At 37.5% G+C, this 26,578-nt stretch overlaps 1 protein-coding gene across 2 annotated transcripts in view; it reads left to right on the forward strand.

The window, feature by feature from the left end:
• The window catches only part of pex5lb (peroxisomal biogenesis factor 5-like b), a 46,904-nt gene extending 22,184 nt beyond the window's left edge, over positions 1–24,720 (forward strand). For both annotated transcript variants that reach the window (XM_051125365.1, XM_051125372.1), the window contains 10 exons: positions 538–667; positions 1,190–1,280; positions 4,118–4,204; positions 10,062–10,181; positions 15,914–16,057; positions 18,228–18,298; positions 18,566–18,784; positions 22,034–22,199; positions 24,219–24,376; positions 24,526–24,720. In XM_051125365.1, coding sequence (XP_050981322.1) covers positions 538–667; positions 1,190–1,280; positions 4,118–4,204; positions 10,062–10,181; positions 15,914–16,057; positions 18,228–18,298; positions 18,566–18,784; positions 22,034–22,199; positions 24,219–24,376; positions 24,526–24,715 — 1,376 coding nt within the window. In that variant the 3' untranslated portion in view covers positions 24,716–24,720. The remainder of the gene's footprint in view (positions 1–537; positions 668–1,189; positions 1,281–4,117; positions 4,205–10,061; positions 10,182–15,913; positions 16,058–18,227; positions 18,299–18,565; positions 18,785–22,033; positions 22,200–24,218; positions 24,377–24,525) is intronic.
• Positions 24,721–26,578: the final 1,858 nt, after the last annotated feature.

Below are 26,578 nucleotides of genomic sequence, written 5' to 3' on the forward strand. Positions count from 1 at the left end.
TTAGCATTCGCATTAGCATATTATTAGATTTAAAGTAGTGGAACTAAATTGGTGGGAAATTATGGAAATGGTTTAAACACACAAAACTGTGGCTTTCATGACACTGATGCCCCAAATAGAAATGTATTTATTTTTATTTTAGCTCTGTTGTTTATCTCAAGCTTTTGCTAGAAATGGTTTAAAATGAAACGCTACACTGGCTTATGTTAATCTTCTAGAAAATTTTAACAACTTGCACTGTAAAGTTCATTTCCAGTAGATTACGCCTTAAGCTTCTGTAAGCTAAACCATTGCCATGTTTTCCCTGTTGTACTATATTTATCATTCCACAGCCCAACTGCTTTAATCAATTGCGAGCTGCAGGCTATAGCCTAGTTGAGATAGGCAAGCCTTGAGCTGTAAGCTGTATCCTTATCTGCTGCTGGGTAGCCTTAATCTACCTTTTGCACCAACATGTTTTTTCATTAAAAGCAGAGTTTATGACAGCCTGTCAGTTTTATTTCCTGTCTCAATTCATACTAACTGTCCTGTCTCCAGTGAGCAGCTCACCCTTGGAGAAATGGGAGGAGGTGAGCCTTCACCCAGACAGTGCCTTGAATGGAGGGCGGAAGTGGAGATATGAGAGGAGGAGGTGCACCTCCAACCATTCCTCTAGTGAGCTTCTGTGGTACGGTCAGGTTTCCACATCATTGTGCACATGTTATCATGGTGTCATAACCAGGCATGATACAATATCATATTTTCTTTACTGTTTAATGTAGCCACAAGGTGTGCTTAATTCTTCTGGAGCCATAAAGATCAATTTTTTTCTGCTTTAATGACTAACATTGTGGGGTAAAACAAAAACAAAGCATGTTGAATTTTTGCATTCTATTTCCCAAAATCATTCAATTAGATTTAATAAGACATTTTACAAAGAACATTAACACATACAACACACATTTTCTCTTCAAATCATCCTGGGTGGCGTCTTTTTTCTTTGACACTGGTTTTAGGGAGTTTTGGGGGGTAAATCTATTTATTGGTTATAAAAGATGAAGAAATACAATGTATTTTTAAGAGTATCTTCATTTATCTAGATGTTAGATTTGAGTTGTTTAATTCAGTTGAATAACTCAGTTGCCTCTGTGCATCATTATCATTATTGCAAGCAATAATATCATTATTCACAGCATCTTGTCTTTTTCAGGTCTGCAGACTTTAAAACAGATTTGTCTAACAGGCATAGTGTGCTGGAGCTCAGCATTAGCACAGAGTCAGACCCTGGGCTGGCCCCTCAGGTATACACTAATGATACTTTGATCTCATGTAAAAGACTACAGCAGCATTCAGTATTGATCATCATCTCCCCTCACACTCAGAAAATTGTTCCTGTGTGCACTTAAAATAGTACAAATCCTTCTCTCTAAGGCCTTCTGGGGACAAAATGGTTCCATTAGAAAAAAAATCAAATACTGGAGGTACTAAAATCCAAATAGTAAGCTGAGGTACCTGAGAAAAGGCACATACATCTTTGTTTATGACAGGTACAGAATGCTACTATAAAAGGCCTCCATGTTTCTATGGTACAGTTAATGGAAAGAGATACGTTCATTGTTTGAAGTACAGGATTTTTACCCTCATGTACTGAGTGTGCATCAAAAATATGTGTTTGTCAGTTTTTTCTGTATTGATTCCTTTTTGTGCAAGACATGTTGTATTTATTTCTCAGATACTAGTAAGGATTCAAAAATAGCAATACTATATACAAAACCTTTATATTGCCACAGCTTTATTCCTGCCTTTTGAAGATCTGAGTACAGGAATAATATATAGTGGCCCCAGAAAGTATTCAATAGACCAAAAAAGTTCTAAATGTCACTGCGTTAGATAACAAAATCCTAATGAACGGACAGCACAAGCACTTTTTTAAAGAAACATTTCACAGAAAGACATTTTTTGGGCCTTACATGATAAAACAATAGATTAACTGTTCAAAGGTATGAGGTATTTGAATACTATCTAGTTGCACCTCTTTCACTACACAATTTCAGAGCAGAGGTCGCGTTAACCGAAAATTGTCCGTCATTGACGGAATTTTATTATCAGTGACGGAAAAATCTGAAGGTCGTCCATCACTTTGATGGATTACACTGAGAGTGATCTATTGTAATGTGTAACTATAATTCTCACTCCTGTCCAGTTGGTGGCGAGTGTGCTCCAGTGTGGCAGAAGAGCACGGGATCTAGAACAAAAACGAAACTGTCACAAATCTTTTGCTAAGTCCCTTTAAGGCAAGTCATTTCATTTGGTGGCCATCTTTGAAACAGGCAGGGAAGTGCAGCTATTTGAATGGGGTAACATCAAATTCTCCAAAACTGTTCACCAAACTTACGATTAAATTTCATATTTGAAATCACCAATGAAATCTGACAACAAACTGCCTCATAAATATAGTTCCTTATGTTCCAGTAGTGTTAAAAAAAGCTTATTTTTCAGGCAAGATCAGCCAGTGCGCATGCGCAATACTAAGCGTATGTCTCAGAACGCTGAATGTTTCTATAGCAGCCGGGACCTCTAACGGCAGCTGCAGTGACACGCTGACTTTACTAGTCAACGATTTAACTCTTTCATTAAGAAGGCGTGGCTTTGCAGCCATAATGAGCGTTGCATCTTTCCCCATTTAAAACTATACGAGTGACAAGTTCAGGTTATTCTATAGTCTTTGATTACGCACAGGCGAGTACACAAAAGCTACAGCGATCTATCACGGCACATTAAAGAGCACCAAAACGGTATTTATTGCTTGAATTTCCTAATGAAATGAACAGGTTTTGAAATCTAAGTCTTTGTTTCATATCAAAATTAACACAAAGCTTAGCCTATTGCGATTTATTGGATGTGAGGCGCACTATGTACTGTTCATTCATCAACTGAAAACCGTATAGACCAAAAGATCAATTGGGATTTATGAATCGATATTGGTTCATAAAAATGAGAATATATTAAAATCACTGTCACTGCGGGGCGTGGTACTGAACATGAAAATTTACACAGTCTCATCTGTTCTCTTCAAAATAAATGCATAAACCTATATCGTCCTGTAGATTCATAATTAAAAAATGAAAATGTGAACAAAAATAAAAGCAGTTAAATGTGTTATAATAAAATATAAAAATTTAAATGATGGGTAATAATAGATTATGACTAAATTTTTACGACCCTGTCCGTCAAAACGATGACTTTGTTTGTGGTATTCCAGGACATTGGTGGATTAGTATAATTAAAAAAATGTAATATATATTGTAATATATTTTTTTTGTAATAATTTTTATATTTTCGAATTTGATATATTGAATTCAGATAAATATAAATCCCAATATGGATATGAATATGACATATTCAATGTGAAATGTATGGAAGCCCATTTACGTCATTGAATAAAAAAGAAAAAAAAGGATTGATTGTGAGTTATAAAGTCAGAATTGAGAGATATAAAGTCACAATTCTGAGAAAAAGAGTCAGAATTGCGAGATACAAACTTGCAATTGCGAGAAAAAAAGTCAGAACATTTATTTGAATGTACATATGGTATGTTTTGTGTGAGGTAACACATCACCGCAGTTCTGACTTGAAATGTCCATTGATTGATGCTATAACTCTAATGATTTGTGATGTTTTAAAATAACGTACCGTCTGCACTACACCTAAACCTAGCCAATAGTATGAACAAATGATGAAAAAATGCATATGTTACGTAAAAAATGCATATGTTTACTGCCTCTAGTGTTCATTTCTGTTAGAAACTGCAGTGATATGTACTTTTTAGGGCGTATTTCGTGTCCTGTGGAAAAGTTCCCACAAGTACATTTTTGTCATGAGATCAGGTAGCCCTTTCAGATTAGTAATGAAAAAGGTCTAGGTTATTTTATTTGCAGATGCCTCTTGGTTTATCGTCTCATGTATTTTTTAGTGTGGCTTAAGTGTCTGAGTACTTTTTGGGGCCACTGTATACTAAAAAATTAATACTGTCCATAACTTAGGTTGCTTATTCAGCATGATCTGAGGACAAAGACAGTGTTACAAAGTGACTGCTGGTTGACCTTGTCTGCATGTGTGTGACCATCTGTGTGCACAGCGGCAGAGGCCCCAGCTGGGTAGTACTTTACTGGGGAGACAACACTCATTAGAGGAGGAGTTTGTTCGAGCCAAGGCTGCTGTGGAGGTAAGACAGAGTCCCTGCAACACACACACACACATACACACACACATTCTAACACAAGAAAATCACAGCTACTTATTCATTTGAAAAGTTTGGAAAAAGTTTTCTCTGCTTCCACACAAATCTTCATTCCTCAGGGCTTATTCACAATGTATCTGGCCACCTGGGAATTGCAGTTTCTTGCATTCTGTAAGGTCAGTCTCACCCTGTAAGTTAAGACTGCATAATTGGTGTATTTTTAGCGGAAGAGTGCAGCATCAACACAAATGACATCTCAAAGAGGCTGCTTTGTGATGATGTCAGCTCTTACCTCTCTAGTCTTCCATCCAGAGATGCTTATAGGGCAGTAATATTCATAAGACATCCATTTTAAAGTGATGTGCTCAGTAAAGAAACCAGTAAAAAGGCAAGAGCTTTTGTACTGTAGCTATATTAAACTGTGACACTAAAATTCAATCAATATTGTGATTCAAACTGTCTGAAGTTTTCTGCTTCCCTTGTATTAAACTACTGTAACTTTTATAGTATACCCACAAATACATATGCTTCTATATTTAAATTACAGTTTTAAAAAAGCTTATTTCTGCCATGAAACATATTTAACTGAACATAATTTCTATTGTTATATCTATAGTTGAATTGTACATTTTTTTTAATCTTGACATTTTTTTTGAAGAAAAAAACTTTTTTTTATAAGAAATAAATTCTTCATTAAGAAAAAAAGCAAATGCCAAAAAGCATGTGGCATACTCATTTATTATTATTTTGTAGAAAAACTGTGTTTTATCAAAACTGCTTTACTGCTTATTCATATTTGAACAACTTTGTTATATTTTTTGCAGCTTTTGCCTTTATTAGATAGCATAATGAAGTTGACAGCAAATAATGATAGAGTAGAGAGGAACAGGATCCAGAAAGTATTTCATGTTGAATTCGGGTCACCTGAAGCACAGAAGCACCATATGTGTCACTGCCCACAGGGCTATGTCTCCAACATAAGCCAAAAACTTTTGCAGAAAAACAAAACAGGAAATCATACTGTAGAGAGCAGACCTGCAGACTCTTTTGACTGTTTTAAGGCCAATAACTCTCAATTTTAGAAGTTTTATATTTATGAATGAATAATTTATGACATTTGTTAAAAAAAATAAACATAAAATATGATAAGATATAATATGTACACATAAGATATGTACATACAATCACAAGTATGTCAGGTGTAAAGGAAATGTTACTGTAACAAATAAGAAAGGACAGGGAGACAGGAAGTGAACTCAAGTAAAAGAACAGAACAGTCAAAACAAACGCGATACTCAGATGTGCTGATGAGGACACATGAGCTGGAAGATGAGGCAGACGAAATGACGAGGGCAACAAGGACACAAGTTAACTGGAGATCATACGGGAATAATCCAAAGAACTGGTTAAAGATGAGTCTGTAGTTGTAACGTGGCATGCATGAGACAACAGAGTTTATTTTGGAGTGTGGTAAAACAGGTGAGGTGGAAATACCAGCAAACAGTAATATCAGAGGCTAGACAAAGATTAATAAAGTACTCAAACAGTACTCAGCAATGTGTGTATGTGTGTATGTGTGAGTGTGCAGCTTAAATAGTCCTCCTGAAGGGAAATGGGTGGAGTCCGTAATTGGTTCCTGGGCAGAGGGCATTTGGGAAATGGAGTCCAGAATGAATGGCAAAGATATGGGAAGGAGTGCCTTCTAGGGGAGCTCATGGGCACTCCAGATGGAGATCGTGACAGAGCCCCCTTTAAGGAGCTTCTTCCAGATGTTCCTAAACAAGAACAGACATGAGTCCAGGAGAAAGGTGGAACAGAGATGGAACAGGGGGAGGGATGGAGGGCCAGGTCCATGTGGAGGGCCTGAAGACTGAGGCAGAATAGGGAGCCAGGGTGCAGCTGGCAGATCAGGGAGCCTGGACGGAGCTGTCAGAGCAGGCAGAGCTGAAGTGCACCAGGGCGGAACAGACGAGGCTGAAGAGGACCAGGGCGGAGCAAGTGGAGCTGAAGACCATCACGGCAGAGCAATTGGAGCTAAAGTCCACCAGGGACTAGCAGATGACTACCAGAGCGGAGAGACCTTGGAGGAACTGCAACATAGAGCATAGGTAATTTACTTATTTAGCTGCCACCTTGGGAAGAGCTGGAGTGGATGCTGCCGATAGACTGGTGCGGGCTCGGGATCAGGCTTATAGACTGGAGTGGGCTTTGGAATGGATTCCTGAGCTAGAGCGTGTTCAGTCTTGGGAGTAGACTCATGGACTGGAACGGGCTCTGAAGTGGATTCATGGACTGGAGTGGGTTCTGGAGCAGCCTTGTGGACTAGAGTGGGCTCTGAAGGCAAGAAGAGTAGTGTGTTTCCAAACAAACAGAATGGCGACTGCCATTACAGGGAGTACTGAGGATAGGGGAGCAGTCTCTGTGTCGATCGGTGCTGAGGCTCTTGGGATGCCCACTGCTGTGGCCGAAATCAGCGGCATGTCGGCCGAAATGAAAATCGGCCTGAAACACCTTTGGAATGTCTGGGTGTCTTCAGATGCAAAGTTCATAATGATTGAGAACACTGTGATGGCTGAAGACTGTGGCTTAACATCCATTATGGCTGGAGGCTCGGGCGTGGCAGTCATCTTGTGAAGTGCTGCTCAATAGCCTCAACAGTGAAGGGGGGAACCACATAATAGCAGGGATTAGTCCAAAAAATGACATAGCGACCCTCAAGGACCAACACAAGTGAGTACAGATTTCAATGGTTCATTAAAGCCATAACAGAAAAAAATCAATGAGAACATAGTTCAGGAGATCAGAGTGATATGAAATGTCTGAAAAGTCCTGGATGTGGTTCTCAAGGGTGCATGCTCCCTGACTGAGGGAAACTAACCTTAGTGCTGGGTCCATGACAGGTCTGGATGCTCAATAAAGCCGCTGGGTCTGGGTTTGGCTGAATATTTTGTAACATGGTGTGAGACAACAAAGTTGGAGGATCTAAATGCAGGCTTTATTTTGAAGCGTGGTAAAACAGGAGAGGTCAAAATACCAGGAAACATCTATACCAGATATTACATCTGATATTACATCTGAGGCAAGACAAAAAGAGTAATCCAAACAACAGGCAATGTTCAGGGCTGGCAGTAAACAATCATGAAACAAGGCAGCTTTTTTGAAGGCAGCATAGATGTATCCTTCGCCGCCTTTGATAACCTACAATCCTGTGCGTTCCATTCCATGATGGTTGAGCAAAAAAATAAAGATGGCGCTGAAAGTTGCATTTGGTAAGTTTATGTGTAAATGTATGTTTCTCACCAACTGTGTGTGCTCTTTTGATGTTATTTCTAACGAGAAATCAGTATTATAATGAAATAAATATTCGCTTAGTAATCAACAAAGCTCATTTTATTTTGTTGTAGATCATTAAACCATTATGCCGCCTGTCCGAAATCAGTTTTGTGAGGTGCCTTCATGCGCAAACTGTCTGCGAAGTCATTGCCGGATAAGGCAGCAAGGCAGCAAGTCAGCTGCCTAGGTTCTCGGATGCAGCCAATGTGTGTGAGTGAGTGTGCAGCTTAAATAGTCCTCCAGAAAGGGAAATGGGTGGAGTCCATAATTGGTTCCCAGGCAGAGAGTATCTGGGAAATGGAATCCAGAATGAATGGCAAAGCTATGGGATGGAGTGACCCCTGGGGGAGCTCTTCGGTACTCCAGCTGGAGATCATGACAGTAGTGTAGTATATACTGTACATACAAGTCTAGACCATAAGTGTCCTAGATGAGGCTGGTGTTGAGTGACAGGTGCATATGATTAGTCTGTGGCAGAGTGATGGTGAAAAAGTTAAGGGTGAATCCACGTCAGTTACCCGGTATTTCAAAACCATATATCACACCAACACAATTACAGATTTTTAGGACTTGGCATGTGTTTTAATTAAGATTGAACTCAAATGTACTTCATTTGACCCTCTAACTCTAGAACTCACTGTTCTAATTCTATTTTATCTATGTTTTTTTCTATTCTTTTGACTAGCGTTCCCTATTCTTTTTATATTCTATGTACATGTTTTCATTTTATTTATTTAAAAAAAACTTTATGTACTGCGTTAGGCTAACTGAGACTTTTCAAAGCACTTAACATTTTATTGCTCTTTTGTTAGTTTTGATTGCTTCTGATGTCCTCATTTGTAAGTCACTTTGGATAAAGCCTTTGCTAAATGGCTAAATGTAAATACCTCTTGCTTAATTGCTACAAAGCTTATTCCTGGTGTATATTACAAACTAAAGCTAAAATAAAAATGTTTAATAATACACAGTTGTTGAAACCATGAAGTTGTGCAGGTTTCCTGTGCTAGTTGGTGATTATTTGAGTACAGATGAATGACTCTGGAGAACCCTTGCGGTGTTGCATCTGCATGGCACCTCTTCGTCATGGTGACAGAACTGCTTGAGGGAACCGTAGGCAATCTAGGAAAAGATTGATCAACCATTCCATTGGACTGATAAGAGAGACATTTATTTATTTAATTTATACCAGTGTATCAATCATGAAAACGGAAAAGATGAGTGTGAATGTGACTGTTTGTTGTACGTGATTGTGTGCAGGATTTTCTGTGATTAATTGGCCCATCCAGTGAGTTCCTTCATCACAGATACAGAACTCTCCCCTCATTTCCTCTTGATGCAAACACTCAGCGAAGCAGCTCTAGAAGGACTGTTGAAGTCTAAGCAATTGTTTGTGTGTGTTGCAAGATTAATTTGAGCTGCCAAGCAAAATAAAAACACCAAGATATTCCAGTCAGTGGTGCTTTAGGAACTGGGTTATTCAAGCAGTACTCTTAAGGGAGCCAGTGTAAGCAAACAAAGTATGCTATGAGGAACACATACTAGCAAACCATGCAGAAGTGTAAGGGGCTGAATGAATTTCACAGGGTGGTTTGCTGTTTGCGTGATAAAACAAATGACCTGACTCATGGAGGTGATGCTGATTTTACATTTGTCATGATCAGAAGCCCTTGAGAAAACATAAATGGGCTAAGACTGTCACTGGTTTACCTGCACAAGAATTTTAGAACTCTTAATAAGACAGGTGGCATAAGCCAGAATTAATCAGAATTCTGTGTCATGTAATTAACTTATTCTGAATTCGGGATCTAATTGAATATTCATTTTTGCTGTGTGATACATGGAAAATGTTAGTACATAGTACTATGGAAAATTATGTGATGCAAATTAAAAAGTAATGGCCTTAGTGACAACATTCAGATTGAAATAACAATTTTAGGACACGCATGCACACCAGCACAGTCTGAGAGAGTGATTTAAGATAATACTTTCCTTTAGGGTTTTGCAGAGTGTAACTGAAATCTCCCCAGAATGATCATACATCCATAAATCTGTGTATAAATATACACATGCATACATTGTGTGATGCTTCTGCTGACCTCTCAGAACTGGATACTGTGTGAAAGCTGAGATGTCTGTCTGTAATATAATCATAAACGTGCTTCTTGCAGATTATATTCTGGTGAATCCATAAAGATGAATATGTTGACCTTTTGACTTTGCTTCTTCAAATCATTTTGCAGCTTTTATAGCTAAAACAATATGTCCTCATAAAACTGGAGCACGATTGTGAGTCTGGATGGTCCTAAGTGGAACAATTAAAATGGAAAAACATTTAGCAATTCAAATGCTATGAAGTTTATCCTCAGTATTCCCTGCTGGAAGACATTATTGTAAAAGCAGCATTTTATAGATGCCAAATAACACATCTCTGTAATGCTCTGCAGGGTTGCTTTAAATGAATTTCCAGTATTGGCTGTGTCCTAAAGGGCTGTTTAACTGTCTCCCACAGTCAGACACTGAGTTCTGGGATAAAATGCAGGCAGAGTGGGAGGAGCTTGCACGGAGGAACTGGTTGGAGGATGCTGACAGTGAAGGCCTGGTTCCAGTCAACTTTTCATCCACTGAGAAGGTATTCTCAACCAGTCAGAATGCTCTGAAGTATATGAAGTATATGCTCTGAAAATATAGTTATTTTCTAATAATATAAGTCTTTGCTATCACTTTTTACCGTTTCAACAAAAGAAAGAATAAAAATTTACTGAATCAAAACTTTCGAACGGTAGTGTATATTGTTTGAAAAGATTTCTATTTTAAATAAATGCTGTTCTTTTTTAATTTTTATTTTTCAAAGAATCCTGAAAAAAGTATCATGGGTTCCAAAAAAATATTAAACAGTGCAACTGTTTCCAGCACTGATAATCAGCATATTAGAATGACTTCTAAAGGATCATGTGACTCTGAATACTGGAGTAATGATGCTGAAAATTCAGCATTTATCACAGGAATAAATTAGATTTTAATGTATGTTAAAATAAAAAAAAACGTTATTTTACATTGTAATAATATTTCACAATATTAAATTTTTGATTAAATAAATGCAAAAAAACATTACAAATCTTACTGATCCAAAACTTTTGAACGGCAGTGTATATATACAGTCATGTGAAAAAGTTAGGACACCCTATTAAATTATTATATTATTATATACCCTATTATTTTTATTATTCCTTATCAGGACGTAATAAAAAAAAGTCTGGTCTTTGCCAGGTCTTAAAATTTGGAAAATAAAACCTTAGGTGAACAACAACACGACATATTGAATCATATCAATGAATCATGAGTGATTAACTGATCATCAGCATGAATGCTGAAAGACCTCTATAAAAGCAAAAGTTTTGGCAGTTTGTTGCTCTGAAGCCTTCAGGTGTGTGTTAACACAATGCCAAAGAGAAAAGACATCAGCAGTGATCTTAGAGAAGCAATTGTTGCTGCCATCAATCTGGGAAGAGTAATATGGCCATTTTCAAACAATTTGAAGTCCATCATTCCACAGTGAGTAGGATTATTCACAAGTGGAAGACATTCCAAACAGACACCAGTCCTCCCAAGAGTGGATGTCCCAGCCAGAGAATGTGAGCGGAGTGGAGCGGGACAGAGTGGTAATATTTCCTTAAGAGCGCAGAGTGCCTTTCGAGATCGAGAATCTGTGAAATAGGCAGCAATAGTAGAGCAGTTATGGAGTTCAAATATTGTTTCAATGAAGTTGCAAGCCTTATACATAAATGTGATGCGATCTAGGAAAACCCAGCACATGGTGAAACTTTACCTTGAACATAACAAAAGTTGTGGATATCTTAAGTTGGCTGATAGCTATGATTTTCAGGAATAGAATTTTGAGAAAAACAGATATAAAGTGAGATGGCTTTCACTTTCACTTAACGAGTTTGAGAGCTGTCTGTGAAGTCAAGAGCACTTTACTGCATCTGCACAAACAGACTAACGTCTGTTTTCTGTTGTTTATCATGGGCATAGTCTCTAAACTTTTGATCACCCCTTGTATGTTGACAAGATGATAGACAAGATGTTATAGAATAATAATTTAATGAAAACCTAATTTTGACAAAAAAATTATGTACATTCAACCTATTTTTCGAATTTCCTGAAAACATCCCAGCGCGACATCCGACGGGTTTTGCCAGATCGCATCACAAATGTAAAGTAAAAATAAAAGTTAAGGGTGATCAGGGAGAAGAAACTGAGAGGGAGTGTGGGGAGACTGTGAAAGTTAGCAAAGATTCACATTGGAATATGAAGTGGCACACTGACAGATTCACAAGGATGTTCTTCTGTTGTACAGAGCCCCATGGATTTATAATAGTTTTATTTTATGCCAGGCCTACATTATGGCCACGAATTAAGAATTAATTTTCTTGTTTAGTATAAATTATGGCCATGAATTAAGTATTTGTTCTCTTGTTTAGGCTAAACTGCCATGAACTAATTTGTTCGTTAATTTGTTCGTTCCCTAGTTTTAGTAGGCCTAAATCGTGGAACGAATTATTATATTTCGTAATTAATTATTAAAGGGGTCATCGGATGCAAAGTTCACGTTTACGTGTTGTTTGAACATTAATGTGTGTTGACAGTGTATGTACGCATCTACCCTGTAATGATAAAAAATCCATGCAGTGATTTTTAATTAATCTGTAAAAATAATATCCCCTTTTTCAAATCGAGCTATTCTCAGATGCCTGTCGGTGTGGTGTCACATCGACAGAGGACGCTCCCACAATAGTTGATTGACATGAGTGTCTTACCTCAGACCCGCCCTAAATCAGCAGTAACAGTCCGACCTCCATTGTTTCGATGCCGGAGCAGGGATGTAAGTTAAGTTAGACAAGAATATTTCAGATTGAGCGATTGAGGTGTTGTGTTGCTGGATGTTATAATGAAAAAAATTGTGGTCGTCATTTACTCCCGACATCTGAGCCGCTGAAGAAGGAAATGTGCCTCCTGAACTACATAAATGCGTCTATGTTCACGCAAATCATTCATGATCCAGTTTCACCTACAGCAGAAGTGAGTATAAGGGTTTCTTTATGAATCTCTGCAATCACCTTTCCTAATAACGTTAGTTAGCAAGCTTCGTGACTAAACGCGTTAAATAAACAATCTCTCAGAGCACAGCTCGTCACTCCACAGAGAGAAAGAGGGGCGGGCGAGCAGAGCTCATTTGCATTTAAAGGAGCAATCCATCAGAATGGGTTGATTTTTGCAGAGCTTATTTTGACAAGGTAAAAAGGGCTTTGTTTTACACTACCGTTGAGAATTTTTAACCAAAGTATATTATAGACATTTCATTAAGACCCTAAAGAATCAAATCAACTTGTGCAAATTGGGCATCCGATGACCCCTTTAAAATTATTATTGCTTAAAATTAATAAATAATAATAAATTAATTAAAAAATAAAAAAAACCTGCTGACGTTGTTGAATTGTATTGTTAATTTAAATTATATTCAGAGCTCCGTTGTTATTAAATAATATCTGTTAAGCTGTAGACTTCATGTTGTGTGTGTGCGTTTGTTCTTTAATGAGCTTGTTTTGAATGTTCTATTGCTCAACAACAGCTATTTTCACGGAAATAAAGTTAATAAAAATTAAATGTACTTTTTCAGTTTTTGCATTTTAGGTAGATTTGCTAAGATGCTTAAAACAACACATTTTTTTATTTATATATTTAATACATTTTAATTAATACATTACAATTAATAAAATTAAGAAGAATGTAAGAATTTCGCTCTGAAACATGATAATTACTATTTATCAGCGTGCTTAATTTTGGACAATTATCCAAGAATGTCAATATGAACAGAAAACAAGTAGGCCTACTAGAGAAATTTTATGTTGGAGCTGAATCTTAGCGGGAATTGGTTTATTGGGGAGCGTAAGCAGAATATTAACGGAATGCTTGCTTGGGTGGTTAGTGACTGAGTGGAGCGCACGTCGTCACACCGCTCCGCTTCGCTCACATGCTCTGGTCCCAGTAAATTCACCCCAAGTTCAGACCGTGTAACGCTCAGAGAAATGGCAGACAACCCAAGAACTTCACCGCAGACTCTACAGGCCTCAGTTAACATGTAATACCAAGAATGGCATGTTTGAAAGGCTTGCCAAAAGAAAGCATCTTCTAGCTAAAAAACATGGCAGCACGGTTTAGGTTTCCAAAGTTGCATCTAAACAAACCATCACACATCACACTTCTAGAACAGTGTCCTTTGAACAGACAAGACCGAAGTGGAGATGTTTGGCCATAATGCACAGTGCCAAGTACAAGTGAAAACCTAAAGAGCATATCAGCACAGACACCTCATACCAAAAGTCATATATACTGGTGGAGGGCTGATGATTTTGGGCTTGTTTTGTAGCCACAGGAACTGAGCGCCTTAGAGTCATTGAATCGACCATGAACTCCTCTAGTATTCTAGAGTCAAATGTGAGGACATCAGTCTGACAGCTAAAGTTGAGCCAAAATTGGGTCATCCAACAGGACAATGATCCAAAGCACACCAGCAAATCTACAACAGAAGTCTAGTCCAGTCAAAGTCCAGAGCTCATTCCGACTGAAAAGCTGTGGAAAGAGTTGTGCATAAACAAATTCCTACAAACCTCAATAAACTGGAGCAACATTGTAGAGAAGAGTGGGCCAAAATTCCTCCAGAACGATGTGAGAGACTGATAAAGTCATACAGAAAATGATAACTTCAAGTTATTGCTGCTAAAAGTGGATCTACAGGCAATTGAATCATAGGGTGTCCCACATGGCTTTTCCATTTTAGCTTTAATTTTGTTGAATAAATAATGACACAGTGTGATAGGTCATGTGATGTTTTTTATCTGAGGTTTTATTTTCTAAACTTTAAGATGTGCCAAGGACCAGATATTTTTTTGCTACATCCTGAACCTCCCCAAAATTCATCAGTCAATACCATTGCAGAGTATTTTCTCCTTAAAACTGCAGTGTCCAAAAGACAGTCTCAAAAATGCAAATCCACCGCTTGGAACTTCCCATGTTTCATACGTTACAAACATTTAACCAATCCTGTCAACATGCAGAGCTGAGCTTTTGATATCTGGTTAAAGGTTTTTATAATAATTAAAGCTTTTTAGATAAATGCTGAGGCTTTTTAGGTTGAGTTGAAACGGCTACCTCTGACCCAGTTTGTTTGCTGGCTACCATGGCTGCAATATGTGGTATCTTCTGACAGCTGGGAACCCAGGGTGTCAAAATACTACTACATAAATTGGCAATGGGTGGATTCACACAGATAAAAACAAAAACAGACATTCCGACACCTTTCGATGTAGAATAACAGGCTGTAGGATTGTTTTTCGAAAAAACTTGTTGTGAGCATGTTTCCTAAATATGTGAAAATATATTATGATACATGTATGATTTAGTACAGTCAACAAATTACATACATCACCTCTAACCAACGTAACCCACTCTATTCATTGTTAACCAAGCAAAGGCACTATTCTATACCACTGCGTGAATGCATTTCATAATGATTGCCCTCTGTATTGCATTTTCTATGACGCCAGAACTGATACAGTGGTAGATTATCACTTCAAAGGTTATAGACTCCAGATGCTGGATAATGCTCTCTTTCATCTAAAATTCTCTCTTATGTTCCATCATTGTGTGCTTCCAAACAGGCGGAGAATGTACAGATATAGCCAAAAACTATTGCGCTGCCTATGCTACAGCCCTTTTAGAGATACAGCTTGATTTTCAATTCTCAATGTTTGTAATAATGTTCAAGAAGTGCAGTTCTTGAAAAACTCTTAAAAAATTTCTTAAGAACATCCTTTTTATTAATAGAAAAATGGGAGGGTTTAGTAGTGTTTTCTAATAGTATATTTGTGCACACTATTTTCATTTCAGCTGGCTTGATGGGAACAGTGTTGCATTTTTTTAATGTGATGATTAGTATTTTAAATAGTTGTAATTAAAGAGCTTGTGGCAAGATGCAGGCAGTCTATTGTTGTGATCATTTGAGTCTTAGTTTATTGTGTAGTGTCCTGGATGGTGTGAATGTTGGGCATATGGCTTTGCAGTGGATCATTTGAAGTGTGAGTTCCTGTGACCTTTTCTTCTCCCCACGCCTCTGATTAGCCCGATTGCACTTTCCACTGCAATATTAAAGACCTCAGCATGATATAATTATCAACACACCACCATCTACCTCTCCAGATTTATGAAAGGCCTACAATGACTCCTGCTCTTAAGTAATCATGATGTTTACTCATTATTTTGATTGTTTTCTTTAAGCTTGTTCTTTGGTCCTGTTGCTTGCAGGGTTATTACTTCCATACCAGTAACCCTTACAAAGACTACACCAATGCCTTTGAACAGGGGCTGCAGAAATGCAGGGATGGGGATCTGAACAGCGCTGTACTGCTGCTGGAGGCGGCCATCTTACAAGACCCTCAGGACTCAGAGGTAAAGAAACTCCAAAAGAAGTACAGCCCATTTATTGACCATTTGTGTGTATTTAACCTTTCTTACACATTTGCTGTGTTCCACTTAGCAAGTGGCCTACTTATACAACATTTTAGGGGGTGAAGTGTGTTTAGTAAGATACTACATTTTAGCTCCAACATCAAAATCATCCAAAATCAAAGGCACCTTGGGCATCTTTTGCAATAAAGGCAATCCTAGAATGCTTTACACAGAGCAAAAGGAAAATATTCACAGAAATATTAAGTAGTAGCTTTTTTCCATTGATAATAATATGAAATATTTCTTGATCAGCATGTAGAATGATATAGAATTTCTTGAGGATCATTAAATATTGAAGATTAGAATAATGGCTTCTGAAAATGTAGCTTTGCCATCACATAAATAAATTACATTTTAAAAATATATTAAATTAGAGTCGTTTTCAGTAATGCACAAAATTGTGGTAATGTGGCCACAATGTATGGCACAGTGATTGGCACAACAGAAGAACCATGCAAAACCCAGTAAATCATGAGATTATTATTTGTGACATTAGATCAAAATATATGGATATAATATGTTATACATATGTATAAAACTAAATTGTACAACAGTCTGTTAATTTTTCTCTACTTCCATTAATTTTCATTAAAAAGGAGCCAAACACACAGTTAAACCTGGTTAATACAGTGATTGTAATAATTCAATCGCCTGTAGTCAGTTATTCTGCTTATACTATGTTTACCCTGCCTAAAGACATTGTTCAGATGATGTATTTCAAGACTTATGTCATGTTTTGTTAATAAAACTCTTGTGTGTGGGACTAATTAGTTATGCATCTAATCACACACATGCATTGCTAACTTAAAAACAGTATTTTAATTGATATGAAATGGAGAGATTCAGCATGTGTGAGTTACTAGAATCTGTTTGTCTCTCAATAGCAGTGTCTCTTTCACAGAAGTTTCTATACTAATAGCAAAACTGAAAGTTTAACTGCTTCAGGAGCAGCAATGCTACACCTTGCTACTGAGAAATTATCATGTAATGTAGCTTTTCAGTTGCACAACTATTTTGTCGAAAAGTCGCAGGGCAGTGCTAACAAGAAGTTTCTCTGTTTGTTTCTGTGTGAGTGTGTGTGTCTCTACTGTATCTGTGTGCGTTTTTATGGGAGAGAGTGTAAGAAAGACAGTATATGCTTCTTTGTGGGGTTTGGTTCTTTTGTTGTTGTAGGCTGTAAGGACCTTCGAAATAACTGAAATCATTTGGTGAAGTGATATTAAACTGTCAAGTCAAGACCTGCCTGGAACTCCTTTAGCCATGCGTTTCCCTGAACATTCGTCAGCCAATCAGAATCATGCATTAAACCGGAAAATTTCATGTAAATTGTAAAATGTTACACAATATAAATGTTATTACTCTATTTTTGATTAAATAATTGCAGCTGGTGAGCAAAAGACTTCTTTTAAAAACATAACCAATTCCAAACATTTGAGTAGTAATTTATAGAAGATTGGGGTGACCAACCATTGTAAAAGCTTAAGAATTTTATATTTAGAGCATTTCAAATCAGTCCCTCATGTGATTTCTAAATGCTGCCGTAATTGGGAGACATGAAGGCAGCTCACTAGAATTTGCATCAGAATCATGTCCTGTTTTCCACTCAGTTTACTCATAATGTTTTTTCACCTCACAAACAAAAAACGGATTAGTAAATGACATAATGTTTTTACTGCCCAAAGCAAGCATATGTGATTGCTAGTACAAATACGTTTTCTTCCTCACATCCCCTGCTATATCTCATTATTGCCCAGTCAGCACCATCAAATATTTAATGAAATTTCCCATGCTTTATGAGCCAAGGCGATGCCAGACAGATGGTATAAACCTCTGGGATGCCTTATAAATATGATCCTGTTTAACTTGAATCAAAACCACATTAAAGTCCACCGCTATCGCCCCCAGAGTGACGTGCCATTAAATGCACTGGCCAAGCACATAAAGAGGGAACAACAATATGTTTTAGATACCTGTCAGCCCCACTAATTGAACACTGTTTTTACAGTGACCTTCAAGCTATATATGTTCAAGTCATTTTATTTCTGTTTTGCTCTAATACTTCTGTGACACTTGTTTCAACATGAAATGTATTTTTTTTCTCTTTACAAAGGCTTGGCAGGTTTTGGGTACCACACAAGCAGAGAATGAGAATGAGCAAGCAGCCATTGCTTGTCTTCAGAGGTGAGTAGACAATAATGGGGGGGGGCGGTTGTGATTTAGAGCCAAAAATCTTATATTTGTGAACATGGTACATGATGTATGAGGAAATTGCATTAATGATGTAAGAGCTTTTGCACAGTAAGTGGTTAACAAATCAAACTTAAAAAATAGTTATTGTTTTCTGGACACTTTTTTTTCTTTTGGACAAACAGATTCTGTAGTCCCACCCCAAACTCACTTCTTCATTTACTTTATTTTGCCATGGTCTGTCTGTCTTTCTTCAAATAGATGTTTAGAGCTGCACCCAAACAATCTAAAGGCCCTGATGGCTCTGGCAGTGAGCCTGACTAACACAGGACAGCAGCCGGAAGCCTGTGAGGCTCTCCACCGCTGGATCAGATACAACCCTAGATACAGACATCTACTCCAGGACCGCAGCCCTCTGGACGGTTCCCCACTGCCTCACCGCAGAGGGTCCTCCATATCCCCCATCTCCACTCTCGGATGGTAAGATTCACATTCACTCAGATGAATTAATGTCTTCATACTGCATATATAAAGCATATGTATGTGGTCTGCTTTTTTGAGTTTTAATAAAGGCGGAAGTAGTATGGCATAGTGGATAAAGCTACTAACTGAAAGATTGTAAGTTAAATTTATAAGTAGGTGATATGACCAAAATCTCATCACAGTACAGTAATTTTTTTAATTTATTTTTTTGCTAGAAATAATGTTCCCAAAATTTTTGATTGTAAAATTTCACAATTCTTGTTAGCAGCAAATATATTAGGCTAACTAATGTAAGTAAAAAGTAAACAGTCAGTAGTAAAATAAGAACAAAGATACAAATGACAAGCAGTAAGACATACACTAGAAGAGTGGTGCCCAAACTCGGTCCTGGAGGGGTGGTGTCCTGCAGAGTTTAGCTCCAACTTGCCTCAGGTTTCTAGTATGCCTAGTAAGAGCTTGATTATCTGGTTCAGGTGTGCCTAATTTGGGTTGGAGCTAAACTCTGCAGGACACCGGCCCTCCTTGCAGGACAGTGGGTCCTCAGGAGCAGGGTTGAAGTCCTATGCACTAGATACTAGATTTGTATTTAACACTGATACAAATGTAATAAAAAGTGCTTCACATTTTCAGGTGTGTTTAACAGTAGTATTCAAGCAGTATGAAATACTACAAAAATGTAATAATCAAATTTAAAATAAAACACTGTACAGTCATCATTGGTCAATTAATTTTTTTCTTTATTAAAGCTATGAATGTTATTCATTCAAGAGCTGTGAGTGATTTTCTCTTCTTTTGTTGTTTGATTAACAATAATGACACAGACAGTGGCGGGTACAGGTATATTAGGCTGCTGTCACTTTAAGACTTAACGCATAGATCCCATATATTGATAAACATTTCTACCACGTGTTTAGGTTCACTTAACAATATAGCAAAACAAACTGTGTTTGTGTGAATACTCTGCAAGATGGGCAGTTACGAACAATATTCGACAAAAGACAAGGGCAACATGAGGGCTAAATATGTATAGAGGATATGTATTGACGTCACTGTCCTGCCAGGACACACCCCCTCAGCCGGACTGAGTGGCAAAAGAGTCTTCAGCGTGAATGGATTTAATAGGGAAGATGCGAAAACGCAAGTAACACAAATGATAATCAGTTTAAACTAAAGGTTGCTGAACTTGATATAATGTTCCTAACAACTTAACAAATATCCAGTGGTCAGTGGATATTGATGCAGCCAGGAATCGTGTTTTTTAACACCTACATGTGTCTGATTTTGACACGGGGGAAAATAAACAAAGCAAATTTGCCTGTGAACTTATTTTGTAAATACAAAATAGGTTGGTCTAAACCCTGGTGATCACTTATATCAATGTTATATATATCGTCATGTCATCCATCTGAAAAATGTATACAGTTTTTGTTAATGTTTATTTAAAAACATCCAGTTATGCAGAATTTAAGATGGTAAATATTTAGTTGTCAGTATGATGTACTATAAAACAATATATAGGACATGATTTTACTGCACAATTCGCCATACTAACATGAAATGATAACTGCAAATCCACGTTTCGCTGCCTGGAGACCATTTGTTTCTTTGAATTGCAGCGATTAATCTTTTCAGTAGCTTTCAGCAGTCTGTAAAAATATGCCTCAGGTTTCTTTTTAAAATCTCTTTGTACAGTCAATTGCAAAGCTTGTTCTGTCACAGCATTTACATTAAAACCAATGCTGCCACTTTTTTTGCCACTCAGTGGGCGGAGCCGCAGCCACTTGAGCTGACAGTGACGTCACATGCATACCCTCTATATATCAAACAATAAAGGTCAAATGACATAAACCAACTAATGAGAAACAAGACACGTGACTAGGACAACCAATCAGAGCAGGACACGTAGAAAAAAGAAACCAGTAGCAGGGCTGCGTTCAGCCCAGACAAAACGTTGCAAAACATTTTTTTAAACGGAAACGGTGGTGCGTTGAACACCCTGTTCTGATGACGCAAGAGTTGCAACTATGGCAGCTGAGAAGGCCATTCTTTGTGTTCTTTTTGAAGAATTTTCGGAGCCTGATGAAATCTGTATAAATACGCTCGATGTTATAGTCACTGCCCTTGCCGTCCAGAATAAAACAGAACATCTCAATTGAGTGAAGGGATTTGTGGAAACTGTGGTTCCTAATTATTGTGATCAACCTTGCCTTGCATTTCAGGATGAAAAGACAAACATTTCAGGTGAAGGATAATCCACTTCTTACCTCCGAGACTGTGTTACGATCTATATGACCTTATTATTTTTATTGTGAGTGTTAGGCTTATCATTATTGCTGATCATTGTTGTTGTGCTATGATACTGTAATATTTACTATAATATAGCCCAATTAGAGGAGTATAGAAAAGTTTATGAAAGTGTCACTCCACAATACAATAGCAAAATATATAAATATGTATAGTATTTTTTTATGTTACATTAATCAGTGTCTAGCACACCTTTCTAAGGAAAGGATATAGACCAGAAGACATTGCAATTACTACATAATATTACACAGACTTAAAGACGTTCCAGATTATTTTAATGTAAATAAACATGTGCAAACAATATACTTGCTCTTGTGAATTTATTTTGATGTTAATTACATTTACTTACAAATTCCCACTGTATATAGCAGTATGTGCATCAGTGTGTAAACAACAGCCATGGCAAGATTTGTGTCAGCTATATTTACAGCACCATAGGGGATGTCGAAAATTCTACTATGAATGCATGCATTGTGCGAGCTGTCTCACTATAATAACACATGTTTTGTATACGTGTTGCAGCTGATTAGGCTGACATTTTTGACACACCCACCAAACAAGAGAAAACACATCCCATACTCTGTTGCCCACCGTTGCACACCGTTTCCAAGAAACATGTTGTTCAACCCAGAAACCGTAGCAAAACGTTGGGCACCGGTTTGAGCTTAAATGTGCCCCAGGAAAACATGAGGGCAAGGGAATCACATGACTGACCAGGAAACAAAACTAAACTACAAAACAAAAGACATGAACATGAAACAATAAACAATAATGTTTCATTATTGCTCTGACATGTCGATAACTTTTAGCTGACATCGCAAAATCTATATTGATTGACAATTTACCTTATTGCTGCAATATATATCGTCATATTGGCCACCCTAGTTTAGACTTGGGAATTTGTTTAGTGTTTTGCTAATTGTTTTATATGTGTGTATGCAGCTCTCAGCTGGTGGAAGTGTTGGAGCTGTATCAAGAAGCAGTGCAGCAAAATGCTGAAGGGGTGGACCCTGATCTCCAGACAGGCCTTGGTGTGCTCTTCAACCTCAGTTCAGAGTTTGACAAAGCTGTTGACGCCTTTAATGCTGCACTTTCTGTCCGACCTGAGGTGAGCCAGAATGTCCTATTCATTACTATTTTAAAGGGGTCATATGATGTGATTTCATGTTTTCCTTTGTCTTTGGAGTGTTACCAACTTTTTGTGCATATATAAGATCTGTAAAGTTTAAAGTTCTGCAAAGATTAAAGTCTCAAACCCAAAGAGATATTCGTTATAAAAGTTTAGATGTATACGCAAAGAAAGAAGATTATTCTCGCTGTAGTATTGTTGCAGTTGCTGCAATGTAGTGTAGGACTTGTGTGTACAACACTGTTCCAGAATAGTATAATGCAAATGTTTGAGTATGGGCAGCGCATTTTACAGAGGACTATTTCCTGAACCTGTTAGATTAGCCTAAAATGCCGGCTGTGCACACTATAAAGTGGGACAATTCCAACTTTGCAAGAACAGTCTGGAGCTTCTGACTCACAGCCTGTAAGTACGTTTTCATATTTGAAGAATTTACTACTGGCTATTCAAGCGTGAGTTTTGAGCAGTGTAAAGTAGTGCTGCTTGTTTGTCGTTTCTATGATCACAAATGCACAAATGGTGTGGTGTTTCACTTACAGCAGAAGTGAGTGTAAGGGTTTTTTTTATGAATCTTTGCGATCGCCTTTCCTAATAATGTGCTTGTTAGCAAGTTTAGCGGCTAAACACAGCTAAAGTAAACAGGCTTGTCACTCCACAGAGAGAAGAGAGGGGCGGGGCGAGCAGAGCTCATTAACATTTAAAGCAACTTCAACCAGAACAAGATGATTTTTGCAGAATTAAGGGTGTTGTTTTACACCATTGAGAATTTTTAACCAAAGTATATTATAGAATTTTCATTAAGACCCTAAAGAATCATATCAACTTGTGGAAAATGGGCATCCGATGACCCCTTTAAGGGGCATAACATTTCCGCCACACGCTTGAGGTATTCAGACAATCACAATGCACCGGATAGCTGGCCAATCAGAGCACACCATGCTTTTCAGAACAATGAGCTTTTTTAAAAATCGACAGGTTACAGAAAGACAGGGAAGAGAGAAGCAACAATAATGTACATTATGTGAAAAATAATGTGGTTTTTAACCTTAAACCACGTAAACACATTGCATTACACCAAATACACAAATAATTTCCTGTTTAGTAACATCATATGACCCCTTTAAAAACTATAGACTATTAGTTTCATAAAGCTATCAAAAAGAACTGTCTGCAATTTTAAGCTTGTTGAAAAATGATTACAGCTATCTGTTATGCGCATTGATTTAGTAGTTAATGCATAGAAACTATAGTTATTGATTTGGGGGCAGGGATGTTACGAATTTGAAAAGAAATATTTTCAATAATATGCACCAGATTTGGCAGTTATTGCTGTGAGATGTTACCCCATTCTTACACCAAGGCACTTGCAAGTTCTCAAACACTTCTGGAGACACACACAGTTGCACGTGGTTTGATGCTGCAAGGACATTTGTCAGGACAGGATCAGTTGTCCTTCCGGTTTTCCCATAGTTCTGTTTTAGGCTGTCCAATAAAGATCTGTAAAGCTTATTTGGATTTTACAAAATAATTTTTAAAATACAGTATCAAGGGAAAGAGACATTTCCTGACATACTTCAGCAGTATAAATGCACAGGATAATGAGAAACTAGACATGGGTGAGGAACAATTAGTAGCCAAGGTTAAAAAATGAGAACATACTTAGAACAAGAAACCAGGAACCAAACATAGGAACTCAGAGATCATGAACTTTTGTCATTTTTGAAGCATTTCAAAATGTGTTTTGTGTATTTGTTATTAATTGGGTTTAATTGTCATTTTTTTGATGTGCATTTTATGTATGTTAATTAAGTTGGCTTGAGAAAGATTTGGCTTGCTAGAAACATGCTAGCAACTTGCTAATCATGCTATAAACATGCTAACAACAGTTCATTTTGTAAACATTTTTTTAAACTCATTTTTTAAACTTTCTATAGACTCTGATGGAAAATCCCTATCCTAGATTGCCCTTTACTCTGTCAATTCTGTGTGTTTTCGTAGGACTATCTGCTGTGGAATCGGCTAGGGGCCACACTGGCAAATGGGGACCGCAGTGAGGAGGCGGTGGAGGCCTACACCAGAGCTCTTGAGCTTCAGCCAGGCTTCATCCGTTCGAGATACAACCTCGGCATCAGCTGCATCAACCTAGGGGCACATCGGTAATGAACCGAACCACTGAGCAAGGGTTGATGTGAAAGAACTGTTTGTCTCCTTAGTGTGGATATAAATAGGTTAAAGCAGAAGGCTGAAAAAAAGGAACTTTGAATTTTGATATTAGCGTGTTTGACCTCTCTCTTTTCTCTTGCAGGGAGGCAGTGAGCAACTTCCTGACAGCTCTGCACCAGCAAAGGAAGAGCAGAAGTCATCAGGTGATGTCCAGCAACATCTGGGCAGCTCTGCGGATTGCCCTCTCCTTCATGAACCAGCCAGAACTTTTCCAGGCAGCCAGTGTGGGAGACCTGGACCTCCTAATGAGGGCCTTTAACATGGACATGTGATCAAACTTTAATCAGTTATGTACAGAATGCACAAAGTTGGGCTCAAATGAATATGGATGTCAATTTGATATGCAGAGTGTGCACACATAATTTTGTTGCATTTTTGGGCAGCCTTTGCCTTCTTCAGAGGCTACTGAAGAGGGTGTTTATAATCTATAGAGCACAAACAGAATAGGTAAGTGATGGTTTTTGAAAGTAAAGGAACAAATATCAAAGTGAGTGAGAGCAAAAGCACTTTTTTCCTTGATGTTAGTTATATTTTACTGTAATATTTTTAAGGTTATGTGAAAACTTTGTAAACTTGAGAAAAGTGAACCAAACCTCAGTGGGCAATATAGGAGGAATTTTGTTTAGTCTGTGGATTATAACTGAATATTAATCCTCTCAAAAACCTTGCTATTTATCATGGCCAGTTCTGAAGAACCTTTGTTCAACCTGTGTGTTTTTAATCTGTTCATTTTACAATGTTAATTCATGTCTCACCACAAGGTGGCGCTGTTGCCTCGCTGATAAAAGCATAGCCATATATCCATTCAGTTAATCCTCTATCAAACCCAGTGACGCCAAATGCAGTGTGAAAAATGATGCTAGCTGAATTTAATTTTAGGACGCAACACCCTTTAAGGGTGATCTGTGCCCAGGTGTGTGGGGCAGGGTGTGTTCCCCAGGCCATCTGTCTTCCAGCAAGCCCCTTTTAATGCTGTGTGCTTCAGGGCATTCTGGATCATGGCTCGGTGGGGAGCAACTTCAAAGACTCTGCTTGAAAGGTCACAGCAAAAGCAGTATCATGTTGAAAGTGAGTGAGTTTATGCAAGACTGTTAGCCCAGACATTAGAACTAAATACATTCACAAATATGAACAACATTTTGGTCATATATTTCAGTTGTTTGGCCTGCTAAGTTTGAAGTGCATTTCATGTGACTGAAATCGCCTATAGAGATATAACAGTTTATAGCGAAGACACCATGTGCTAGAACAGGTATGATTTCAGCTCCTCTATATACTATTAGGCGGGATATTTTCTTTGAAGACATATCTATGCAAACCAGCATTGCTGTTGTTTTTTTGTGTTTTTTTTTTTTTTTTGGCTAAAATTACCAAAAATCTTTGGTGTCTTTATAATTTTGCCACTATGCATTATCAGTGAAGTCGGTGTAAGAGGAGTTAGCTGAGATAATTGAAGGGCACTGAATGAGACACAGTATTTAAAGATGCTGCTATAAATAGCATTAATAATCTTAATAATTTTGTTTTGGGAAAGACAGATCAAGTCGCTTCATTAGATGCAATACAATTACAAATAATTTGGGAAATCTGATGGTTGCATGTATGATACACAAATACGGTTTTCCCATATTTCCCAGATTTATAGTCCCATATTTTAACTTTAAAGTGAATGTACTATTAATATACATTTTTAACAGGCAAAAATTCCAACACAAACATACTATATATGACAATATTTAAAATCATATGCCATATATGAGCACAGTATGCGGGCATTGATGACACTTGTCTTGTAGTAAATCACACTAGTTTTGCTATGACCAGAGCTGTTATGTAACTATGAATATAATTACTGACAAAAATGTAGAATAGCAGAAGGAAATTATTTATCTATTTATTTTTTTGTAAAATAGATTATTTCATGGAATGAACAGTCATAAAATGTATGCATGTCTACTTATCATTAATCATCTTTCAATCTCTCTTACATTAATATGTAATATACTCAAGATGCATTTATAACCAATTTATTAAAGTTGTATTTTAGAAGAACTGAAATATGATTAAGTCTCTTTGTTTCATTTCAAAACTAAGGGCACATGGTGATCCCTGACCTTTAAAAGATTTGGAAATGG

Source organism: Labeo rohita, chromosome 2, assembly GCF_022985175.1.
Source record: "Labeo rohita strain BAU-BD-2019 chromosome 2, IGBB_LRoh.1.0, whole genome shotgun sequence".
Taxonomy (NCBI): domain Eukaryota; kingdom Metazoa; phylum Chordata; class Actinopteri; order Cypriniformes; family Cyprinidae; genus Labeo; species Labeo rohita.